Source organism: Moschus berezovskii, chromosome 27 (assembly GCF_049115385.1).
Source record: "Moschus berezovskii isolate FMDL1 chromosome 27, NW_MosBer_1.0, whole genome shotgun sequence".
In the NCBI taxonomy this organism is placed as follows: domain Eukaryota; kingdom Metazoa; phylum Chordata; class Mammalia; order Artiodactyla; family Moschidae; genus Moschus; species Moschus berezovskii.
In genome coordinates, this window is record NC_142486.1 from 42,086,781 (window position 1) to 42,110,946 (window position 24,166).

The 24,166-nt window shown below is 50.1% G+C and overlaps 2 protein-coding genes and 1 pseudogene across 7 annotated transcripts in view; 2 read left to right on the forward strand and 1 right to left on the reverse strand.

Moving 5' to 3' along the window:
- The first annotated feature begins 5,293 nt into the window (after window positions 1-5,293).
- On the forward strand, window positions 5,294-5,808 carry LOC129545818 (sorting nexin-12 pseudogene; annotated as a pseudogene).
- A 4,860-nt stretch (window positions 5,809-10,668) lies between these two features.
- On the reverse strand, window positions 10,669-11,643 carry LOC129545050 (hemoglobin subunit zeta). The gene is made up of 3 exons (XM_055408849.2): window positions 11,549-11,643; window positions 10,969-11,173; window positions 10,669-10,808 (listed from the first exon to the last, which is right to left on the reverse strand). The coding sequence occupies exons 1-3, from the start codon at window positions 11,641-11,643 to the stop codon at window positions 10,680-10,682; spliced, it is 429 nt and encodes a 142-aa protein (XP_055264824.2). The 3' UTR covers window positions 10,669-10,679.
- Window positions 11,644-23,651: 12,008 nt separating this feature from the next.
- The window catches only part of NPRL3 (NPR3 like, GATOR1 complex subunit), a 39,000-nt gene continuing 38,485 nt past the window's right edge, over window positions 23,652-24,166 (forward strand). For 2 of the 6 annotated variants that reach the window (XM_088833256.1, XM_088833260.1), the window contains exon 1: window positions 23,652-24,121. In XM_088833256.1, coding sequence (XP_088689382.1) covers window positions 24,004-24,121 — 118 coding nt within the window. In that variant the 5' untranslated portion in view covers window positions 23,652-24,003. The remainder of the gene's footprint in view (window positions 24,122-24,166) is intronic. The other 4 variants (XM_088833257.1, XM_088833258.1, XM_088833261.1 and 1 more) reach the window with 3 other exon arrangements.

Here is a 24,166-nt window from a genome sequence, read left to right on the forward strand (position 1 = left end):
TAGGACTTGTTTATCCATTCTATATGTAATAGTTCGTATCTACCAGTCCATCCTTCCCCCTTTCTTCTTCCCACTTGACAACCACAAGTCTATTCTCTGTTTATGAGTCTGTTTCATTTTCCAGGATAGGTTTGTTTGTGGCATGTTTTAGAATCCACATATAAGTGATATCATATGCTATTTGTCTTTCTCTGTCTGACTTACTTCATTTAGTATTGTAATTTCTAGTTGCATCTATGTTACTTCGAATGGCATTATTTTGTTCTTTTTATGGCTGAGTAGTATTCCATTGTATGTATATACCACATTTTCTTTATCCATTCCTCTGTCAATGGACATTTAGGTCTTTTCCATGTCTTGGCTATTGTGAATAGTGCTGCTATGAACACAGGAGTGCATGTATCTTTCTGAATTATAGTTTTGTCTGGATATATGCCCAGGAATGGGATTGCTGTGTCACAGGGTAAACCATGCTTAGCTCTCTGAGGAGCCTGAGTACCGTTTTCCATCGTGGCTGCACCAACTTGCATTCCCACCAGCAGTGAGGGAGAGTTCTCTTTTCTCTACTCGCTTCAGCGCTCATCTGTAGACTTTTAAATGATGGCCATTCGGAGCTGGGTGAGGTGTAGCGCGTTGTAGTATACATGGATATGTTTCTGTTTGTGCCAGGTCTTAGTTGCAGCACATGGGATCTTTAGTTGTGGCATGTGGGATCTAGTTCTCTGACCAGGGATCACACCTGGGTCCCCTGCATTGGGAGCATGTTTTCTTAGCCACTGGACCACCAGGGAAGTCCCCCCAATATTATTTAAATAGAAGCAAGGGATGGATAGAAGGCTGTTAACTGGTAAAACAACTGTCCCCAGGGGTCTGCAGGAGTTCTAGCTTGCTTGGTTTTGCATGTTTTCACGGGGCTTCCTCCTGAGCACAGATTCCTGGAACCACCAGGTGCCATGAGATGGAGCTGAGCTGTGGGCGGCCTGGCACCATGCCCTGGTCTCCCTGTCTGAGCCGGGGGTTCCCCCATCCCAAAGGCCAGGCCTTGGTCCTCCGGTCATGTGTCCCCCCAGCCCCCTGTCCACTGAGAAGGGGCTGGCCCCCTTCAACACCCCACCCACAGCGCTGTCCCGAGGGAGCCCATGGTCATGTGCTGGCCAGTTTCAGCTCTTGATTGTTGGTGGTATCAATAATGTGTGTAGGGACACCTGGTTTTATTACCTGGGTGGACGAGCATTTTCCCACATGACAGAATCTGTTTATTCCTATTCAGTGTTCAAATGGATTCAGGGTGTACTTTTGTAACTTTTTTTTTAGATACACATACGATCAATCTCCAGACACACATGCACTGTCCTCACACACTCAGGGTCTTCTTTCTACGTTTTCTTTAACACATGTTTTCTGCATGTATTTCAATCAATATTTTAAGAATTTGCAAATTATACATATTATTTGTAACATCAGCCCTGGAAAAAGCACAGCTTAAAAAGCGAAAGCTCCCTTCTGTCCGCCTCACCCGCACAGGTGACCTTTCTTTATGCATTTTCTGGGAGTGAGCCACCAGTGGAGTGACAAGCCCGCGCCACGGATGGCGCATGCGCAGGCCGCTCCCCGCCCGCTCCGGAGGACCCGCCAGCGTCCTGTCCTCAGAGGCTCCCTAACAGCCAGGATTCCTGTTCCTGCCAACAACACAGGGGAAGAATACAGGCGCCTCGGTCGCCACTCACCCTTGTGTATTTCTTTGTTTAGCTGACTTCCCTGAACTGCCTCCAGTGTGTTGATGCTTTTCTCTTCACTGTTAGTCCCTCGGTCCAGCAAGAGTGTGCCCAGCACAGCTGGCCCTGAGGATGAACTTGAACCAACAGCCTGGGAAGCTCGCTCTGAAGCCTCGACTTCAGTCCCAAGCTTAGCCACCTGAGCCTCTCCGTGAGCACCCTTTGCAGCCTGGTGCGGTGGCGGTCACTGTGAGGAGGTCAAGTTCAGGAGAACCATTTCCTTTCGGGTCCAGGACTGGGATCAGTGGGGACAGGGGTGATGTTTGGGCTCCAGGCTGGGGAGGGCAGGGACCACAGGAGACTGCCAGCCCCTCATCTTGGGAATTCCCCGGCAGGGGGGTCTCCAGCCAGAATGGAGGGGGCCAGGTGTAGGCAGGGGTGCGGTGGACCTGGGAGGTGACAGGGGGAGGAGCAGGCAAAGTCAGTCAGACTGGATCAGAACCTGGTTGCAGGACCCCAGCCCGGAACTGCCACCTTCAGCCCCCAGAAACTCAGGCCGGGGCAGGGGGGCCTGCAGGCTGAGAGGCTGGGATGAATCCGGGGAGGGCCTGAGGGCAGAGCCCCTCCTTCTGGGCTGGGCCCTGGCTGACTGCTCCCTCTCTCAGCATGTGTCAGGTGCTGCACAGACGCGCTTCGCCCCATGTTTTCCTGCCTTTCTTTGTTCTCCTGGGTAGCCTGTGTCCTGACCCCACAAACTTGTGCCTAGGGAGTTGATTTTAATGGAGAGGGGGCGAGGGCCCTGGCTCCTGCCCCTTCCTATCCCCCCTCCGTCTGCCTTTAGTCCACCTGGCGGCACCAACCTCAACCTGTGCCCTGGAGACACCCCCGCCCCCCGCCCAGGCTCACACCCCATCCCTGCCTCCCATCCTCCTGGAGATAGCTGCTGCGTCCTTCCTTCCTGAGGTTCAGACCAGCGACCTCAAGCCTGTCTGACCCTCATTTCTCACCCCGAGCCCTGCTGTGGCTTCCGACCCTCCGTGAGGGGAGGCTCCCTGACCCCAGCTCTGCCTCCCTCTCCGTCCTCCCCAGGCCCCCTCCGGGAAGGTCCTCCGTGTTGATAGGCCCACACTGACCACACATTTAAAATTGCAGCTCCCCCACCTGGCCTGTCCAGTCTCCAACTTGCTACACTTTTCTTTTTTCCACAGAAAAACACGTGTTTATTACCCACTAGAGTGTAAGCTCGGAAAGGGAGGGAATTTTGTTTTGATTTTGTCTCCTGGTCTGTGAAGCCCCCTGGACAGTCAGGAGCCCAGAGCTGGCTGCACACAAAGAACTGCCTGGTGACCCAGGGGTCTTTGTGCCTCAGCGCCACGCATGTGCTGACCGCTGTCTCCCTGAGCGAATGCCACTGCCCGCCCTGCCTCCCGGGTGAGCTGAGCTCAGGGCTGGGGGTCAAGGATGGCTGGCCGGGGCCTGCCCGAAGGTGGTCGAGGGGGCTGGCTCCTATCCCCACAGAACAGCAGGCCCACCAGCGCAAACGGTGCTGGTTCTTCCGAATGTGAAGGGTTCCCGGGGTCTCCTGGCTCCATGGGGAAGCTGAGGCCTAGAGAGTGGGGAGGCAGCTGTGGTCACAAAGTCTTCTGGGGCTGAGGTCCGGGCCTCATGGGAGAGACTCCTCACACTCAGGCTGCTCCCCTCCGCTGAGGCCTGAGACCCAGCTCCTGGGAGCTCCAGGACAGAGAGGTGCGTGGGTCCACACCCCACAGCCACGCTTTTGGGCAGCAGTCCCTCTGGTCAGAGTCCTCCCTGGAGGAAGGGAAGGACACATCTCCCTTAAGAGAGGGTCTGACTCTAAAGGCAGGTGAGCAGCAGGGGCTGCCTTGGGCAAGCTTGTGAAGGCCCAGAAGCTCCATGCATCCCTTGTGGGTGATGTATGACCTTCTAACCAGTGCCATACCACTGCTAACTGCTGGGTGCTCAGCCCAGGGCAAGAAGACACTCCTGCTGAGGAAGGTGTGCAGAACAGGACGAGGGCAGCAGGTAAACATGCCGTGAGAAGGAGAAGGACCGCCTGGGACACCTGGGCTTTCTCCATGACGCCTGTGCACTCCTGTGGAACACGACATCAGACTTGGCCGCTGTAACTGTGACGCTCCAGGCAGAAAAGCACCGTCCAGACAGAGAACACAGGGCCACCCCCACCCAGAGAACAGCCCGACGCCCCGTCTTGGCTGCTGAGCGGCTGCTGCGTCACCATCAGTCACTGCAGCACTTACCTTCTGGATGGGACTTACTGAGACACTCCCACCTCCCGGTTCAGCCCACAGCTAGCCTGCCTCCTTGAGTCCAGGCTCAGTCCTCTGACTCAGGGACGGGGCTCCCCATGGCTGTGGTCTTCTCTGTGGCCGTGAGTTAACAGACCCAACTCTGTTTGGCCATGGCCGTGTTCCAGGTGGTCTCTGGCTGGAGAGAGACAGATGGCGTTGCCATCAGAAAGGAGAGAGCAGGGAAGTGCTGTTCGTGGAGCTCAGAGGGGTTATATTTTAGATAAGGCAGCGGGGAAGATGGTGCTGAGATGGGGATTCTGAGCGAGTATTTGAAGGAGCTGGGAGAATCAACCACAAGATATTTGGGGAAGAGAGTGAGTGGCGCCAGGTGCAAGTGCCCTGAGAGGGCCCAGGCCTCCGTCATCGTCTGGGAGACAAAAAGGAGGCCAGTGGCGGGGTGGAGGGACAGGCAAGGAGCACACTGAGGTCAGGTCTAGCACATCACGAACAGCATGCTGAGCTGCTGTGGTCCCTTCACCTGGACCAATCATTGCTAATGTTTGTGTTGTCAGTGTATATGGGGATGTGTCTCAGTGTGTCTTACTTTTTTTCCAAGCACTGTGGACATGTCTGATGACATCATGTCTTTCTGTAAACTTGAGCACAAATCTCCTAGAATGAGGAGATCCTTCTAACACAAGCCTATCTTCAATCTAAGTGAACTTCCCTTTGCACTGAAATTCCCTGTTCATTCACCACATTTGTGCAGTTTGTTCAGATTGGGATCTGACCCAGGTTTTTATGTAGCTTTCAGTTGCCTATTCATTGTTTTCTTCCAGAAGCTGTCCACCCCATACCCACCATTCCTTATCAATGACTGCAGAACAGTTCAGGCCTACTGACTTGTAGAATATTTCATTTTGGGGTTGCTCTGATAGTTTCCCTGCAGTGTTATTTAGCTGGTTCCTTTGTCTGTGTGTTTCCTGTACCCTGGAAGTCAAATCAAAAGACTAGATTAGGTCAGGTTAAAAGCTATTGGCAGTGAAAGGGCAACTCCCAGAATGGGAGAAAATATTTGCAAACCACATATCTGATAAAGAACTGTATTCAGAATGTAGAAATAACTCTTACAACTCAACAACAAAAAGAAACAACCCAATGAAAAATGGACAAGGGACTTGAATAGACTTTGTCCAAAAAAAAAAAAAAAGAATAACACATGAAAAGATGCTCAACTTCGTGACTTGTTTGTGAAATGCAAATCAAAACCACAGTGAAGCCCCCAGTCCAAGTCTCTCCTTTGGAAAGATGTCAGACATGGCAGTAGCTAACACACGGAGCCTTAACTTGAAGCTGTAGGAACTGACCAACGCTTATAGGCTTCCAAGTAACTTTCTGGAGATCGACATCTTTGATCCACAGACGGCAGGTGTGGGCTGTGCTCGCTTCACCCACCTACGAGATTTGCATGTGGACAAAACTCCCTGTTTTCAAACTCAAGGGGTCCTGTGTGTGACGGTGCTGCAGTGACTGTGAGTGACTGAAAAACGAGCTGGAGCCAGAGAGAAAGATTGTGTTAACAGTCCCACCGCTGCGTGGCAAAGCCTTGAAACGGTGGCTCCCTTTTCGAGGAAATGAAAGGGTCTTTGAGGAGTCCTTTATCAAAGAAAGGAGGTAGGGCCTCAAACAGTTTATTAGCAGAATTGCTAATAAATTAGATGGATGCTGGGCATCCACTAGCTCAGAACGAATACTGCCTACACATGTTCCTGCAGGAGGAGGAAACTGACAGGAACTACGTCCCCAGGAAGGTATGCCCATAGGAGCTCCTCTCACTACTTGCCCTCTAATTTCCTGCTGAAATGACATTGGTTTTTATACTAAGCCTCTCTCTCTTTGATCTGAAGCTGGCTGTCCGTGCCCTGGCCTGATAGTGTGGCATTGTGTTCCTTGGCACCGGGCTGTACCTTGGGTGCTCTGCTAGCATCCTCTTCTCTGAGGAGAGGTGGGAACCACAGGCAGATGCCCTTTGCGTTGGGTTGAGGTCGGTGGGGATTGGATTAGAAGGCAACTTCTTGGGCATTTCACATGCCAGAGACTAACCTTGGTTGAGGGGGTGTGTGTGCTGATGGGGCACTTGGATACAGACTGATGCTGCAAGTCCAGGGGATTTTCTTAGTCTTGAGTTTAGCCAGGAACACAACGCAGGGCAAGACCCTGCCTTTCCTACTGGCATGAACTTTTTCCTTTCGGGGAAGGTGACAGAGACCTCAAAGCTCTCATTTTCTCCAGGCCCATTCCCAGTTTTCTTAAGAGTTTCCTTTGTTGTACTTTCAACAAAGTGAGACCTTGTTGCTGTTCATGGCAGTAACTCTGAGCTCTAAGCTGTCTGTCACGTGCAGCGAGGTGTGTGGGTTTTCTGGGCCCATCATCGTGGCTGCTTCAGAGTCAGGAGAAAGCCGCAGGGTCGTCGGGGGGATCCTGTTGCCTAGACCCCCTCCTTTGTGGCTCCCCACTCTAGCTGCCAGTATTTGCTCACCACTGGAGAAGGCAATGGCAACCCACTCCAGTGTTCTTGCCTGGAGAATCCCAGGGACGGCGGAGCCTGGTCGGCTGCGGTCTATGGGGTCGCACAGAGTCGGACACGACTAAAGCGACTTAGCAGCAGCAGCAGCAGCAGCAGGTAAGGCAGTATGGGCTGGGCCAGCAGTTCTGCCTCCCCAAGCCCCTGCTACTTTATGGGTTAGTTTTGGAGGCTTGGTGGCTTGAGGGTTGGGGGAGACTCGCCACAGCCAGGTAACTCCCTGAAGGGTGGGAGTGGGTCATTTTCCAGGTACTTCCCAGTGGTCAGAAAGGGCGTCAGAACGCTCTGCGCTGATTTTCCATGGAACTTCAACATCCTCCCCAGAAGCTGAGCTAGCAGCTGGTGTAGATTTCCCAAATCTTAGAGTCTGAAGCAGTTTCTTGAGCCTGGTAACTTTCCTGGGCTTCTGTCTGGGAGGTGGTAGTTGGTTGCTGGGGCCCAATATCTATCCCAAGTGGTGTCAAAAATGAGGGTTCTTTGCTTAGGCTCCATGGGAGGACTGGAGTTCTTTATGTAGGGTCTCAGGGAAAAGGATTACTGGTTCTGACAAGACCCTGATTGGAGAGATTAGGTTTGTATTTAGAGTTCATCCAAATGTTGAAGTTCCCTGAGACCGATCAGCTCTCCAGTTCCGGGCTGAGCAGCTCTCGAGAGAGGCTTGCTCCCTTTCCCACTTTTCCAGTGTCGGTGTTGTTACTGCCTTTTCCATCTGTATCCTCTGTTACTGACTTTTTTAAGTTAAAAATTCCTTCTTTCATTATACACAAGTGCTGGGAGCTTGGCCCCGTTTCTCCTGTGTGTATATCCTGACTTGGGGGTTTTATTCAGGAAAATGTTCATTCTTCTGTCCGACAATGTCATACTCAACTCTCTTCATATTAAGACACTGAAGAAAAAAAAACCCCACAATTCAGGGACTTCCCTGAATTGGTCCAGTGACTAAGACTCTGCACTCCCAGTTCAGGGGGCCCAGGTGTGATCTCTGGTCAGGGAAATAGATCCCACATGCCGCAACTAAGCAACCAAATAAATAAAATAGTAAATATTTTTTAAAAACCCCAAAATGTCCACAAAAATATGAAGATCATGCAAGGAGAGACTGAACAGCCAGGCTGAAGAAGACTAAATGTGAAATTTGATGTTGACAAATAAAGGCCATTCTTGGGAAGGACAGTGTGTGATGAGATCTGTATCGATGGATTTGGACTGGTGTTAATCTCCTGACTTTGGTGGTAGTTCTCTGCCTATGCAGGTGCCCCAGAGGCTCAGATGGTAAAGAATCTGCCTGCAATTCAGGAGACCTGGGTTCGATCCTGGGGTCAGGAAGATTCCCTGGAGAAGGAAACAGCAACCCACTCCAGTATTCTGGCCTGGATAATTCCATGGACAGAGGAGCCTGGCAAGCTACAGTCCATGGGGTTGCAAAGAGCTGGACATGACTCAGCAACTTTCATTTCACAATCTCGTGATTTTGGTGGTAGTTCTCTGGCTATGCAGGTAAGTGTTCTTGTTGACTTTAGGAAATCCACAAGTGTTTAGGGATGCTGAGAGTATTAAAGGGAGTCATGCCTGCATTCTACTCTCAAGCGACTCAGAAGGAAAGAGCAAGTGAAGGCAAGTTGTAAACTGGGGAATCTTGATAAGTATTTGGAAGTTTTGTCTTCTCAGCATATTTTGCAGGTTTATTATGGCAGAAAGCAAAGAAGAACTAAAGAGCCTCTTGATGAAAGTGAAAGAGGAGGGTGAGAAAGTTGGCTTAAACCTCAACATTCATAAAACTAAGATCACAGCATCTGGTCCCATCACTTCATGGCAAATAGATGGGGAAACAGTGGAAACAGTGACAGACTTTATTTCTGGGGCTCCAAAATCACTGCAGATGGTGACTGCAGCCCTGAAATTAAAAGACGTGTGCTCCTTGGAAGAAAGCTATGACCAACCTAGACAGCATATTAAAAAGCAGAGACATTGCTTTGCCAACAAAGGTCCATCTAGTCAAGGCTATGGTTTTTCCAGTAGTCATGTATGGATGTGAGAGTTGGACTGTGAAGAAAGCTGATCGCCGAAGAATTGATGCTTTTGAACTGTGGTGCTGGAGAAGACTCTTGAGAGTCCCTTGGACTGCAAGGAGAGCCAACCTGTCCATCCTAAAGGAAATCGGTCCTGAATATTCATTGGAAGGACTGACGTTGAAGCTGAAACTCCAATTCTTTGGCCACCTGCTGTGAAGAACTGACTCATTTGAAAAAACCCTGATGCTGGGAAAGATTGAAGGTGGGAGGAGAAGGGGATGACAGAGGATGAGGCAGTTGGATGGCATCACTGACTCAATGGACATGAATTTGAGTAAACTCTGGGAGCTGGTGATGGACAGGGAGGCCTGGCATGCTGCAGTCCATGGTGTCGCAAAGAGTCGGACACGACTGAGCAACTGAACTGAACTGACGAACTGAGATATAATTCGCATGCCATCCGATTCACCCACTTAAAACATAACAGTTCATTTTTAGTACATTCACAGAATTGTGCAACTATTACAATTTTAGAATATTTCCACCATCCCCTGAAGAAACCCCATACCCACTAGCAGTCACTCCTATTTCTCCATCTTTGTCTTATTTTTGCGGTTGTTTTTTGATAGTTTGAAAATGTTTTAAAATACAAGATTATGAACTTACAGTATCTGTGTTGTAATAACAATAAGTTACTGAATATTAGAGATTCTTTGCACAGCCAAGGTACTATATTCACAAGTCACTTGGAATAGTTCTTTTCTTCTGATTGTTAGATTACTACATCCTCAACCAGTTTCATGTAACTTAGGTTCTTATTTTGATGTTTTTATTTTTCGCTGTTTTAAATTTTCTTTTCGATGATTTAGCATGATTCAAGGTCAAGATAGTGAAGAGAGTTAGGCTTGGAGAAGCACACCTTCAACCCCATCCACGTTGCCATGTGTAATCATTTCCAGTTTATCTGTCCATAGTTGCTTTTTGCAAAAATACGCAAACACACACAAACAGATGAATACTTGCAAGGGCACACAGAGGGCAATGAACCGCTCACACTCATGTGTGCCCACACATACTTGAATTTCCCCTCCTTATAGAAAAGAAATCATGCTATACATACACCAATCTACTTTTTCATTTTTTTCTTTTTCCTTTGGACTCTGTAAATCCTGGCTATCATGTCACAACCATCATAAGAAATTGTCATTTTTTTTTTTTTCCGTTCCCATTTCCCTGTGGTGTGGATGTTCATGGTTTGTTCTGTTGTTTAATCATTATGGACTGTTTTCCAGACTATAGCAAACTCAGCTGCCCCAGTGGCTCTATACATCTGAGTCCTGCTCCCACCCACGTTGTAGGGGGGCCGCCAGCAGAGTATGGTCAAAGCCTTGGGTTTTTGTTCATCAAGTAGTTGAGAAATGGATCCCAGTGAAACTTTTAGTGTTACTTTGCATTTCTCATGTTATGAGCAAGGTTGAACCTCTTTCCCTTTTCCGTGTTTGATCTGTATCCCCCACTAGACTGTCAGCTCCACCAGTCAAGCGCTTTGCTGATTTAAGTGGTCGTATGAGTGACCTAGAAAGATTCTTGGGCCTCTTATGGGCTCATAAAGGACTGCTTAATGGAGCAATGAATGGGTGGACGAATGAATGTATTCAGCACTCCTCTCTTACTGAAATCAGGCATAAACCAGGAAACAGTATAAATTCCAGAAGTAGAAGAGAGTATACCACCAGGAGCCCCAGAGACAGCCAGAGGGGCCAGCTGGGTTCCAGCGCCGCCTCCTGCCCCATCCCTAAGTAAAGGCCTAGAGGCGCCTTTTCTGCAGAATAGAAAGTGCTCCCCTCAGGTTACGGATCTCTGCCCTCAGACAGAGGCGGTCAGTGCAAGGATGCCCGCAGGCCTCCCGTGTGACCCAGGCAGGCCCAGCATCCTCCCTCCACTTCTGCCATCCCCACCCACAGTGGCCTCAGTGACCACAGAGACAAAGTGGACGTTAATTCGTTTATTGGCCCGTCTCGGGGAAGGCGTGGGGTGGTGTGTGAGATTCCCTAGAGCAACTGGGGGCCCACTCCATCCTGGGGGTCCTGCGGCGGCCTCAGCGGTACTTCTCCGTCAGGACGCCGGACACGATGGACAGGAACTTGTCCCAGGCAGCGTGCGCGTCGGCCGTGAAGTCGGCGGGGAAGTGCGAGGCCAACGTGACCAGCAGGCAGTGGGACAGGAACTGGGGCGGAAGGGAGAGCGGTCAGCGCTGGCTGCCCGGACGAAGCTCCGCCTCCGCGACCTCGCCCCGCCCCCCGAGACCCCGGCCCAGGAAGTAGCCCCGCCCCCGAAGGCTCGCCCCGCCCCGAGACCCCGCCCAGTCCCCGGGGCCCGGCGCCCACCTTGAAGTTGACTGGGTCCACGCGCAGCACGTAGGCGTGCAGCTCGCTCAGCTTGGACAGCGCGCTCGCCACGTTGTCAATGCTCTTGACCGCGTCGCCCACGGCGGCCACCACCTTGGAGCCGTGCGCGCGCAGCTGCGCGGAGCCCGTGTGCAGGTCGAAGTGCGGGAAGTAGGTCTTGGCCTGGGGGTAGCAGGAGAAGAGCCTGCGGGCGGGCGGCGGGCGAGTTAGTGACCGCTCTGGGTGACTCTTGCGGTAGCCGCTGCTCAGTACGGCCCGGCCACTTCACCCTGACCGCCCGACTCCAGGTCATTCCTTCCTTCCCTCCCTCCCTCCCTCCACGTGATTGTGGGGACCTGAGTGCTGGGCCCCGAGAGACACAGGTGACCCTCAGACCGCCCCCATCACCTCCTCCTCCTGCTTCTGACCACCGAGATGCTCCTCACCTGCTCATGCTCACTGACCCCCTCACTGACCATTTTCAGTGACCCTTGACCTCACTGACCCTCCTCACTGACCCCTGACCTCACTGACCCACATGGTCCCCTCCAGGCTCCATCCCAGCCCACCTAGTGCTCACCTCTCCAGGGTCTCGGTGCCAATGACGTCCGCCTGTGTGGAGATCTTGCTCCACATGGACACGATGATGGTCCTCTCAGCTCTGGTCAGAGACATGGTGGCAGCTGAGTGGGAGCTGGGCGCGCTGAGAACTGGCGTCCTGGTGCTCAGTCCCCAGGGTCCCCTTATATACATGGAGCCAGGGTGGGGGCCATGCTGTGGTCATCGTTGGGGGAGGGGAGGGGGCCATGGGTGTGGATCTCTTATCAGATCCAGTGACCATGGGCGGTCAGGGCCTGGTGGGCTTGGTGGGGTGAGGGGCTATCACTCCGGCCACCCTTGCTGGGCCTGACCAGACTCCAGGGGAGATAGGGGCCCAGTCAGCCCAGGAGGTCATCCTGCATTTTCAGCCCAGCGCTGCACTTTCTTCTCCATTTCAGAGTCACAGAATGGGAGAAGCCAGAGGAGTGCCCACACACCGTTCGGTTCTCGGCTGGCCTGTGCCCCTGTTGGCCCCATTACTGCTGGGCTGGGCTGTGGCTGGACCCCCATGACACTTTCCCCCTGTCCAATGCACACACTGGCTCTAGGATCTCTGGGTTTCCTCCAAGAAAACAATGAATGGTCTTGCTTGGTGGGCCCTGAGGAGGGAGGTACTGACTGGTTTCTGAAAAGCTGGGAAAGTGGCAAGTAAACAGAAGAGAATCCTTCTAATATCGTGTGATTTTAGGTTCTGCAGTGTTGCTCACCAAGTCATAATTTAAACAAAGTGAGGCAGATATGCCTTTCAATTTTATTTCAACCTAAAATACAATTGATTTTTTTAGTAGGCTGCTTTGTGAATTTTGACACGTGTATAGATTTGTGTAACCTCAACCACAATCAGAACATGCAGAGCTCTGTCACCCCCAAAACTCCCACTGGCTGCCCCTTTGCAGTCTCATCTTCCTCTGTCCCCTAAACTCTGACACCAGTGTACTTCTGTCTTTTTAAACAATGTCCTGTAAACGGAAATATACAGCTTGTCAACATACAGCGTGTCATCTTTCAGGACTGGCTTCTTTCTTAGCGTAATATTCTTGAGATACATGTGTGTTATTGCCTGCATCAATGGTTGGATTACTTTTACTGCAGAATAGTACTCAGTGGTAGTAATGTTCATTCATGCTCCCACTCAAACATGTGGGTTTTTCCCAGTTTGGGGTTATTACAAGTAAAGCTGCTGTGAACATTCTTGTGTAGGTCTTTATGTAAACATGTATTTTTATTTCTCTGGGATAATACCATGTCTAGGAGTAGGATTCTGCTAAGTGTATGTTTAACTTAGTAGGAAACTGCTAATCTGTTTTCTGGAGTGGCTTTACCATTTTGCATTCCACCCAACAACGAAGAGAAGTCCTAGGTGCTGTGTGTCTTTGTCAGCACTTGGACACGTTGGTTGTTCTCATGTTGTGGGGCCATACGGCATGCTGACTTCAGTCTGCGTTTCCCTGACAGCCCGTGACGTGGAGTGTCTTCTCACATGCTTGTTTGCCGTTCAGGTTTTCTCTTCGCTGAAATATCTCTCTTGGTACTCTGACCATTTTAACATTGGGTTGTTTGTCTTCTTACTGTTGCGTTTTGAGAGTTCTGTATGTATTCTAGATTCAGTAATTTGTCAGATACTCACTTTGCAAATACTTCCTTCTAGTTTTTAGTTTGTCATTTCATCCTCTTAATAGTATCATTTGCAGAGCCAGAGTTTTATTTTTTGATGAAGTCTAATTTATCAAGTTTTTCTTTTAGGATTCATGTTTTTAGAGTCATGCCTGAGAATTCTTTGCCTGATCCCAAGTCACAAAGCTTTTATCTAAGTGTTTTCATCTAAGACTTCTTTCTAAGTGTTTCAGAGTTTATGTTTTACACTTAGGTCTGTGATCCATTTTGAGATCATTTTTGTTTGAGGTATGAGGCTTAGGTCCTGGGTTGTTTGTATTTTCTCTTTACCTGTGAGTGTCCAATTTACCCAGTACCTTTTGTTGAAAACACTATACTTCCTCTATTGAACTGCCTTCTCTAACTTATTTGTAAATGATTAATTGCACATATTTCTGCACATCTATTTCTCTACACTTTCCTTTATTCCACTGACCTATGTGTCTATTCTTCACCAAAATCACACAGGCTTTATGTCATGTCTTAAACTTAGATAGTGTCCCAAGAATGAGAGAAAACATTTACAAATCATATATCGGATCAGGGACTGATCCGAAATATAAAAAAAATCTTACAAGTCAAGAAGAGACAGCTAACTGAAAACTGGGCAAAGTACTTTAATAGACATTCCTCTAAAGAAATCATAAAATGTCCGATAAACACGTGAAAAGGTGCTCAGCATCACTACTCAATCAGTGCAGTTCAGTTCAGTTCAGTCGCTCAGTCGTGTCTGACTCCTTGCGACCCCATGAATCACAGCGCGCCAGGCCTCCCTGTCCATCACCAACTCCCAGAGTTCACTCAAACTCATGTCCATAGAGTTGGTGATGCCATCCAGCCATCTCATTCTCTGTCGTCTCCTTCTCCTCCTGCCCCCAATCCCTCCCAGCATCAGAGTCTTTTCCAGTGAGGCAAATCAAAACCAAGAAAGATAGCACATCATACTCACTAAGATGGCTATAATCAAAAACCCCAGTCTGAACTCTAATCCTAAACTTACCTACGGCTTATAGAATGGCTCTGTTTAAAAGACAAAATGACAAGTGTTGGTAAGGAGATGGAGAAATTAGAATCTTTAGACTGCTGATGGGAATGTAAAATGGTGCAGCCACTATGGAAGACAGCCTGGCAGTTCCTGAAAAGGTTAAACAGAGTCCCCACATGACTCAGCAATCCTATTCCATAGCACACACCCAATAACATACATCCGTTTGAAAACTTGAACTGTGATCGCAGCACCACTATTCATAACAGCCAAAAAGTGCAGACAACCCAAATGTCCTTCAGGTGATGAATAGGTGAATCAAATATGGTATATAATCTAGACAGCGGAGTAGTATCCAGTCATAAAAAAGAAGAAAGTACTGATACACGAGTGAATCTTGAAAAATTCATATTGTACGATTCTGTTTACATAAATGTCAAGAACAGGCAAGTCCTTAGAGACAGATAGTAGATTAGGGAACTTGCCTAAGTGGTTAACTTGTCCAGTGGTTAAGAATGCTCCTGCCAATGCAAGGGACATAGGTTCAATCCCTGGTCCGGGAAGATTCCACGTGCTGAGGGGCAACTAAGCCCGTGCACCACAACCACTGAGCCTAACACTCTTGAGCCTGAGAGTTGTGACTGCTGAAGCCCACCTGCCTAGAGCCTGTGCTGCAGAGGAAGCCAGCACACGAGAGGCCCATGTACCACAACTGGAGAGTAGCTCCTGCTTGCTGCAACTGGAGAAAGCCTGCGTGCAGCAGTGAAGGCTCAGCACAGCCAAAAATAAATTAATAAAATTTAAAAAAGATGAAAGTAGATTAGGTTGTCTGGAGCCAGGGGAGTTGGGGTCTGTGACTGTTAATGGGGCTGGGGTTTCTTTTGAGGAAATGAAAAGTTTCTAAAATTGTGGATGGTCACATAACTCTCTGAATATAAAAAGCCCCACTGAATTGGACATTCAATTTTTTTCTTTTTTTTTTGGTCTGCACAGCATGGTATTTGGGATCTTAGTTCCTTGATCAGGGATCACACCTGTGCCTGCTGCAGTGAAAGTGCAGAGTCTTAACCACTGGATCACCAGGGAAGTCCCAAATTGCACACTTAAAATGGCGGGATGTATGGTATGTGAATTTTATCTCAATTAAGGTGTTAAAAGATTGGGTGATGTCATTCCTCCATCATTATTCTTCTTTTCCAAAACGATTTTGGTGACTCTGGTTCCTTTGCCTTTCCATGTGAATTTTTGTTTGTTGTTCAATTGCTCAGTTGTGTCTGACTCTTTGTGAACCCATGGACCTTCCATGTCCTTCATTATCTTCCGGAGCTTACTCAAACTCATGTCCATCGAGTCGGTGATGCCATCCGACCACTTCATCCTCTGTCGTCCCCTTCTCCTCCTGCCCTCAATCTTTCCCAGAATCAGGGTCTTTTCCAGTGAGTAGGCTGTTCACATCAAGTGGTGAAAGTATTGGAGTTTCTGCTTCAGCATCAGTCCTTCCAATGAATATTCAGGGTTGATTTCCTTTAGGATTGACTGGTTTGATCTCCTTGCAGTCCAAGGGATTTTCAAGAGTCTCCAGTGCCACAGTCGAAAGCATGAATCCTTCAGCACTCAGCTTTCTTTATGGCCCAACTGTCACATCCATACTTGACCACTGGAAAAACCATAGCTTTGACTAGACAGACCTTTGTTGGCTAAGTAATGTCTCTGCTTTTTGAATTTCAGAGTTAGTCAAAGAGTTACTTGCACAAAAGCCTGTGAGGTTTTCAGAATGGACGTAAACGTTTCCTGCGTGGAGAGTTCTGATCAATCACTTCTCAGCCTTTTGGCTAAGATCAAGTGTGGAGAGTTCTGATCACAGATATTTTGCTAAACTATTCTTAGAGGAAATTGTGAGACTCAGACAAGCCCTTTGATTGGAAAACATGTGTGCAAGAATAAACAAGAGCACCTTCTGTGCTTGGCGTGTTACTGTGCTATGAGGCTTGCTTCTTCTCCGCCTGAGACAGGGCTGATGAGACTGTGGAGGTCTGAGGGCGGGTGCTGCCTCCCGTGGTGCCTCCCTGCTGCAGAGCAGAGAGGGTGGGGATCTCCCCGGGCTGTCAGTGCCTGTCTGTGGCCTGGAGGCCGAGTCTGTCTTCCTGGAAGCCCCTTCCAGGTCTCCCCTTATGTTTCACAGCTGTGCCCTCTTCTCATGTGACAGGGTCTCCCTCTCCCAGGGTGTGCCCACCCTCCGCTGGCCTTGTGCGCGTGGTCCCCTCTCCTGACCGTGCTGCTGCCTCTGCCTCTGGGCCCAGGTGTTCACAGTGTGTGTGACTTCACCTCTCTGGGCTCACCCCAGAACTGATGAGCCCAGCCTTTGCTGCTCACCCCTGGTTCAGGAGACTCCAGGGCCACCGCCCACATCCAGGCCTGCGGTCAGGGTGTGCGAGTCTGATCCTGAGGCTTCAGCTCCCCAGGAAGAAGAGAAGGAAGGGAGACAGACAGAGACAGATGGACAGACTGGCAGAGAAAACAGACTATGTCAGGGAGACAGAGAGGGCTGAGGAACACGTGGAAGTTCAGGCAGAAGGAGGGAGTCTGGAGGTCCTGGGTGAGGGTGGAGCTGACCTGCTGGATAAGGTAGGGGAGGCACAGCGGGGCCTCAGTGAGCGATGTGCCTTGGACAAGGCCCCCAGCTACAGCGTCTGGGGTCTTGGCCAGGAGTCAGTGTAGGGGGGTGAGGAGTGTGGACTCCAGGCCTCCTGCCGTGGGGCTGGTCCTCACTCCCCTCCTGGCAGCACCTCCCCCATCCTTGGCTTTCACAGGACAGAGAGTCACAGGAAGCACTTTAATTCTGAAACTTCCAAGGCCTGCAAAACATTGGTGTGGGCAGGCGTCCTTTTTCTTTTACTTTTTTCATTGTAAAATATAGCACAAGATTACGTCTCAGCATGATGAAATATTATAAGGCACATACTGAGCATTCCAGTCCTTCCCAAAGGTGACCCCAACCTACTTTCTTGCTTTACAGTAAGCTTTTACTACACACTTATGTATCCTTGGACTTCCCTGTAGCTCAGATGGTAAAGAATCTGCCTGTGATGCAGGAGACCTGGGTTCTATCCCGAGGTTGGGAAGATCCCCTGGAGAAGGAAATGGCTACTCACTCCAGTATTCTTTCCTGGAGAATCCCATGGACATAGAACCTTGGTGGGCTACAGTCCATGGGGTCACAAAGAGCTGGACACGACTGAGCAACTCACACTACTACTACTGTGTGTCCTTAGGCACGTTAGTTCATGTTGCCTGCCTTTGGCTTTCAGGTCCGTGAAGCAGTGCAGTGGGTCATCTCCTGTCACCCACATTTGTGACATGCCCGAGGTGCTGTGGACATTGATTGTCGTTGCCGTGTTGTGTTTCCTGGTAGGGACATATCACAAGTTACCCAGGGTAACAGGGATGGACATTTGGGCTGTTTAGTTCTTGGCTGTTGTATGCGACGCTGCAGTGAACATTCTGTTGGGTATATCCGCAGGATGGAGGCTGCTGGGTCCAGGGCATGGAGTTCTCGGCTTCAGCAGTCAATGGCAGATGTTTTCTGGAGCAGTTGTATTGCCTGGCACTCAGCTAGTGATGTGCGAGTTCCTCTTGCTCCACACCCTTCTAAAAGTTTGTCATGGTGGGTCCCGGTTGGAGGCGGGGTCTCACGGTTCAGCTTTTCTGCTGGGTGTATACTAGCTTCTCACGTGGTCTTAATTTGCACTTTCCTGACACTGCTGAGCTGGGTCCCTGTTCACATAGTTGTCCTTCGCATTGCATTTGCATTTCCTTTTTTTGTTGAAGTTTCCAAGTCATGGCCATTTTTCTACTGTGTTGCCAGTCTTACTGATTTATAGGAAATTTAGAGAGATTCTAGGTAGGGACTTCCCTGGTGGTCCCATGGTTAGGAACTCACCTGCCAATGCAGGAGCTATGGTATGATCCCTGGTCTGGGACGATCCCACACTCCGCCGAGGCGCAGCTGAACCTGACTTGGTACACTGCAACTACTGAGCCAGCACGCCTGGAGGCCGTGCTTGGCAACAAGAGAAGCCACTGCAGTGAGAAGCTTGTGTGTTGCAACTAGAGAGTAGCCCCCGCTTGCCACAACTAGAGAAAGTCGGCGTGCAGCAACGCAGACCCAGCGCAGCCATAAATAAATAATTAATTTTTAAAACTACTAATGGACAGGGAGGCCTGGTGTGTTGCGGTTCATGGGGTCGCAAAGAGTTGGACATGACTGAGCGACTGAACTGAACTGAATACTTATAAAAGTATTCTGGATGTAAATTCTTTGTCAGTTTCATATGTTGTATCTCCCCCAGGTCTGTACTTTGCCTGCATGCTCTTACTGCTGTTTTTGGTTGAGCAGAAATTTATAATTTTAATGCAGTCAAATTAAGTGATTTTTAAAAATTCAGTTTAAAAATGTACCTTTCTATATGTAACAGTCAAAATGGGAAGCAACATAAATGTCCATCCATGGATGAATGGATCAACAAATGATGGTATTTCCACAGTGAGATATTTACTAAACAAACATGAACATGAAGCTGAGAAAGATTTAGGGCAGGAGAAAAGGACAATAGAGGATGAGATGTTTGGGTGGCATCACCGACTCAATGGACATGAGTTTGAGCGAACTCTGGGAGATGGTGAAGGACAGGGAAGCCTGGCGTGCTGCAGTCCATGGGGCCGCAAAGAGTCAGATGCAACCGAGTGACTGAAAACAACGTAAAGATGAAGCACTGACAGAACATGGATGAACCTTGAGAATATTATGCTAAGTGAAGGAGCTAGACATGAAAAGCCATATACTGTGTGACTCCTCTTATATGAAGTGTCTATAACAGGCAGACCCAGAGACAGAAAGTGCATGAGTGTGTGCCAAGGGCTGGGGGCGGGGATGGGGAGGATGGGATGATGAAAGTATTCTGTAACTAGTTAGTGATCCTGGTTGCACTTGTTATGAATATATGAAATGCCGCGAAATTAACTTCACTTTCAAATGGTTACTTTTGTGTTATGCAAATTTTCCCTCAAATTTTTAAGAAGTGGAATAAGCATTATGCTGAAGGCTGAGGTGAAGTGAACCTTCTACATTACTTTTCTAAGAACTTTGCTGTCTGGTCCTTCGAGCTGGCCACAGTCCACCTTGGATTGCTTTTGTGTGGAGAAGGTGAGGTCTGCGGACTGGCTCTGGTTGGTGTGAACCAAGTGTTCTCCAAGTCCGGGGCACGGTGTGGACTGGGTATTCTCATGTCGGGTGTTTGCCCCTCACAGCTCTGTGAGAGAAGTTTTATTTTTCAAGACAACATGTTTTGACATAAGGAAACACAGGCTCGGGAAGGTTACATGTTCACACTTTCCATGGAGGAGGAGCAGCCCCAGTGGGCAGAGGAGACCGAGGTTTGTTGTGTGCAAGGCCTTCTGTCTCTGGGCCTTGCTCTCCCACCTGAAACAAGAGGTTCTGGGCCTATGCAGGGCCTCAGGGCGCTGAGACCTGCTGGCCTCTGGGCCAAATTCCAAGTGCCAGGCTTGTTCTGAGCTTGTGTACTGGGGCTGAGCTCAGAGGGGCCGTGGTCTCAGCAGAAGTTTGAGACAGGGGTCTGCAAATGCTTCCTCCCTGCCTCCCCCAACCAAGAGCAAACCCTGCTGACCCTGGGCAGGATGTGCTCCCTTGTGAGCCCTGGTTTCACTGTATTAACCTCGAGAAGGTCCTCCACCTCACATTTAGGACGGATGAGCTGCTGCCGTGTGACCCTGGCACACAGCAGTGTGAGTTCAAGATTATTGTTCTTGTGGTAGATGAATAATTTTCCTGGGCAGATACCCTGCGGTGGGGATGGTGGAGATATCACGTTGGTCTGAGATAGGGTCCGTGAGCCCCGCCTGGCACTCCACCGTCGATGGTGGCTCTTATCGGGGCCAGACCGAGTGGCAGGACCGATAAGGCCTAGCCGTCCAAGGAGCCTCCTGGCCCTGCCCTGGGTTAGGATTTAGTGCTTTCACTGCTGTGGCTCAGGTTCAGTCCCTGGTTAGGAAACTGAGGTCCCACAAGCTACAAGGGATGGCTTCTCCTCGGAAAAGACAAAGAAAATGAGGACCTGGAGATGTGGGGCGCTGGCAGGAAACTGTCTGAGGACACAACCTGCAGTGAGCAGAGGCCGAGCCCGGGCACGACACTGCCCAGGAGGCTGTTAGTTCCCATTGAAGTTCCTGTCGGGGAACCAGAGCCCAAAGTGGGTCCACCTAGCTTCGGTCCCTCTGTGGCCGGCAGCTGTCTGGACGACCCAGGAAGTGACCATGAGCCCTGGTTTCCCTAACAGCCCAGGGAGACAGACGGACACAGACACTGAGGTGCCATTAGGGAGGGGGCTGTGGAATTCAGACCCCCACTCCCTTCAGTCCAGCCCGAGACAGTGCGGCATCTGAGCCTCGGGAAGGGAGGTGTCCTGGTGAGCTCCCTTCACCAGTCACGGACTGCAGTGCTTGTTACAGTGAAAAGTCATGAGCCACACAGCCAGAAAATACACAATGAATGCTCTGGGGAAGGTTCCTAGCATGAGAGGGTAATATAGGAATGGTGGCTTTCCACTTTTGGGCCTTCCTGCAGCCCAAGCTCAGCCAGTTCTGGGGTCATAGGCCCATCCAGTCGGGCAACAGCATGTCCAGGGAAGTCAGAGGAAGGAGACCTGAGCCGGAGTCCTGGCTTGCACGTCTGTGTGCCTGCAGATTCCCAACGTCCGGCAGGGAGGCCCCATCCATACAGCTCTCCCAGCCTCACCTCCTGCTCCTGTGTCCTTGTTTCCAGTCCGAGGACATTCATGGGAACTGGGGGAGAACTCAGAAACCTTTTGATGATACATAAAGTCAGTGTATTCCAGGGACTTCCCTGGTGGCCCAGTGGTTAAGGATCTGCCTTGCGATGCGGGGACACAGATTTGATCCTGCTGCGGAGTAACATGGCCCGTGTGCTGCACCCACAGGAGTCCAGGCACTGCAGTGAAGGTCCTGCGTGCTGCAACTAAGACTGGACACAGTCAAATAAATACAATATTATTAAAATCAGTGTGTTCCTGACTGGATAAAGGGCTGGCAGAATCTGTAACAGAGGTTAGCTGTGCTGGTGGTTTAGTCACTAAATTGTGTCTGACTCTTGCAACCCCACGGACTGTAGCCTATCAGGGTCTTCTGTCCATGGGATTCTCCAGGCAAGAATATTGAAGTGGGTAGCCATTTCCTTCTCCAGAGGATCTTCCTGACCCAGGGATAGAACCTGGTTTTCTGCACTGTGGACAGATTATTTACCTACTGAACTACGAGGGAAGCCCCATGTGTGTTATTACCCTTATTTTACATAGAACATGAGGCCCTATATGGAAGAAATGTCTCTTTCCTTATCCGTAATATCTATAGCATTTTTTAGGCCATGGATATAAAAGTATTTCACCAAAGAAAGATCCCATAACAAAGGACAAACAGGGGCTTCCCCAGTGGTCCAGTGGTTAAGAATCCACCTTGCAATGGAGGGGACACCAGTTTGATCCCTGGTCCCAGATGATGCAGAGCAGCTAACCCCGTGTACTGCATTGACTGCATCTGCGCTCTCGAGTCCTTGGGCCACAACTACTGAAGCCCATGCATCCTAGAGCCCGTGCTCTGCGACAAGAGAAGCCCCCGCAATGAGACGCCCACATGCCGCAGCTAGAGAAAAGCCTGCACACGATAGTGAAGATCCAACTGCAGCCACAAATATAAATAAGTAAGAATTTTTTTAAAAAGGACAAACAGCACAAAAGGAAACATAAAGGCACTTCTTAGGCTCTGGCAAATAATCAAGCAATACAGGTAATTCTGTTCCTCAGTTATACAAAAATGCAACATGAGACATTATTTTCCTTTTTTGACATTTTTTTGGGGGGGATAAAAAAAGTCAATGCTACGCAGTGCTGGGCAGGGCAATATGTTTGCGGGGAACATGTGAGACAGTTCAGAGATACGTACCCATTACCCTGGGAGATTCAACCCGTGAATATGTTCTGCAAAATACACATCTGTGTTACCCTCAGTGAAAGAGGTTACTTTGGCAATGAAAATGCTCATTCCTGGAACTTCCCTGGTAGTCCAGTGGTTAGGAATCTGCCGTGCAATGCAAGGGACTTGGGTTCAATTCCTGGTCAGGGAACTGAGATTCCACATGCCTTGGAGCAACAAAGCTTGCATGCAGCAACTGCTGAGCTCACCTGCCAGGACTGAAGAGTCCATGCGCCACAAGGGGAGATCTTGCCTGATGCAGTGAAGGTTGTGCATGCAGCAACTAGGACCCAACACACACAACTAGATAAGTAAAAGAAAATGCTCCTTCTTTAGCCCATTGATTACTTTCCCATCCATCTGATGTGCTTGAAAAGATTTGAAAACGTTCGCAGTAGACTGTCCACCACAGTAACCTCCTGGGACCACAGGGGTGGGGTGGGTGGAGTGCTTTTTTACTTTTTAAAAGCAGCTGCTTTGTGAGATAGAATTCACATATCATACATTCCACCCATTCAAAGTGTGCAGTTGAGTGGGTTTTATTATGTTCAGAGAGTCATGCAGCTACCACAATTTTAGAACATTTCATCACCCCAAAGGAACCCCCATCCCCTCAGCTGTGGTGTCTAAAGATTCCGATTTCACCATCTGCTCACTATTTTTTTCAAGTATAGCCATCCTAGTGGGTGTGCTACGTCGTCTCTTTTTAGTTTTCATTTGTTGCTGTTGTTCAGTCACCCAGTTGTGTCGGACTCTTTGGGACCCCACGGACTGCAGCATGAAAGGCCTCCCTGTCCCTCACCAGTTTTGATTTACAGTTCTCTAACTAGTGATGTTTGAGCATTTTTTTCACGTGTTTCCACGTTCCTTGTCTATATTCGTCAGAGAACTATCTATTCACGTCTTCTGCCCACTCCAGTGTTCTTGCCTGGAGAATCCCAGGGATGGGGGAGCCTGGTGGGCTTCCGTCTATGGGGTCACACAGAGTCGGACACGACTGAAGTGACTTAGCAGCAGCAGCCCACTTTTTAGGGGGTCACTTGTGTTTTTCCTGTTGAGTTATGAGCGTTTTTAAAAAATATATTCTGGATACAATTCCCTCATCAAATATATGACTTGCAAACATTCTCCCCCACTCCATGGGTACTTTAATAACTTTTATAACAAAGGCACATTTAGAGACATCCTTTGAGCCAGAAGACTAAGTCGGCCAGCTTCCTATTTGCATTCCCGCCGGCTCCCTTAGCTAGAAGCGGGCAGTCGCAGGCATGCGCGTAAGCCCAGCGTCCAGAGCTGCGTCGCGCCTGCGCAGACGGCAGCTTGCGTCTGAGCAGACGTTGCGGGTCTGCGTACAGGGTGCTTCCGCCAAGTTCGCCTCATGTTGTCGCGAAGTCTCGCGAGCCTCTCGGGCTGCGATAGGTGGAGTGTGGGGTGCGGGACGGGCTGCGGGCTCGGTGGGCCTGGCGCCGCTCGGCCCCCGCCTCCAGCCGGTCCTCCACACGGCCCTGGGTCCCGGGTCCTCAGCTCCCCCCCGGGCCGCTCCTCCTCAGAGCCCCACCCTCCCCTCGCTCCTCGCCCCCAATCCGTCCACCTCAGAGCTGCCTCCGCCCCGTCCACGGCCCGTCCTTCTCAGGGCGCTGGTCCTGGGTCCCGGGTCCCGGCCCCTCCCCCTCCCGACGTCCTCGGGGGGCCCCCAACCAGGCCCCGGGCCGACCCCTCCCCGGGCGCCCGGCAGGATGGGGGACAACACCAGCCCCATCAGCGTGATTCTGGTGAGCTCGGGGAGCCGGGGCAATAAGCTGCTGTTCAGGTACCCTTTCCAGAGGAGCCAGGAGCACCCGGCGTCCCAGACGAGTAAGTGGGCGCCGGGCGCCGCCTCCCTTGCTGTGAGCGGGGAAG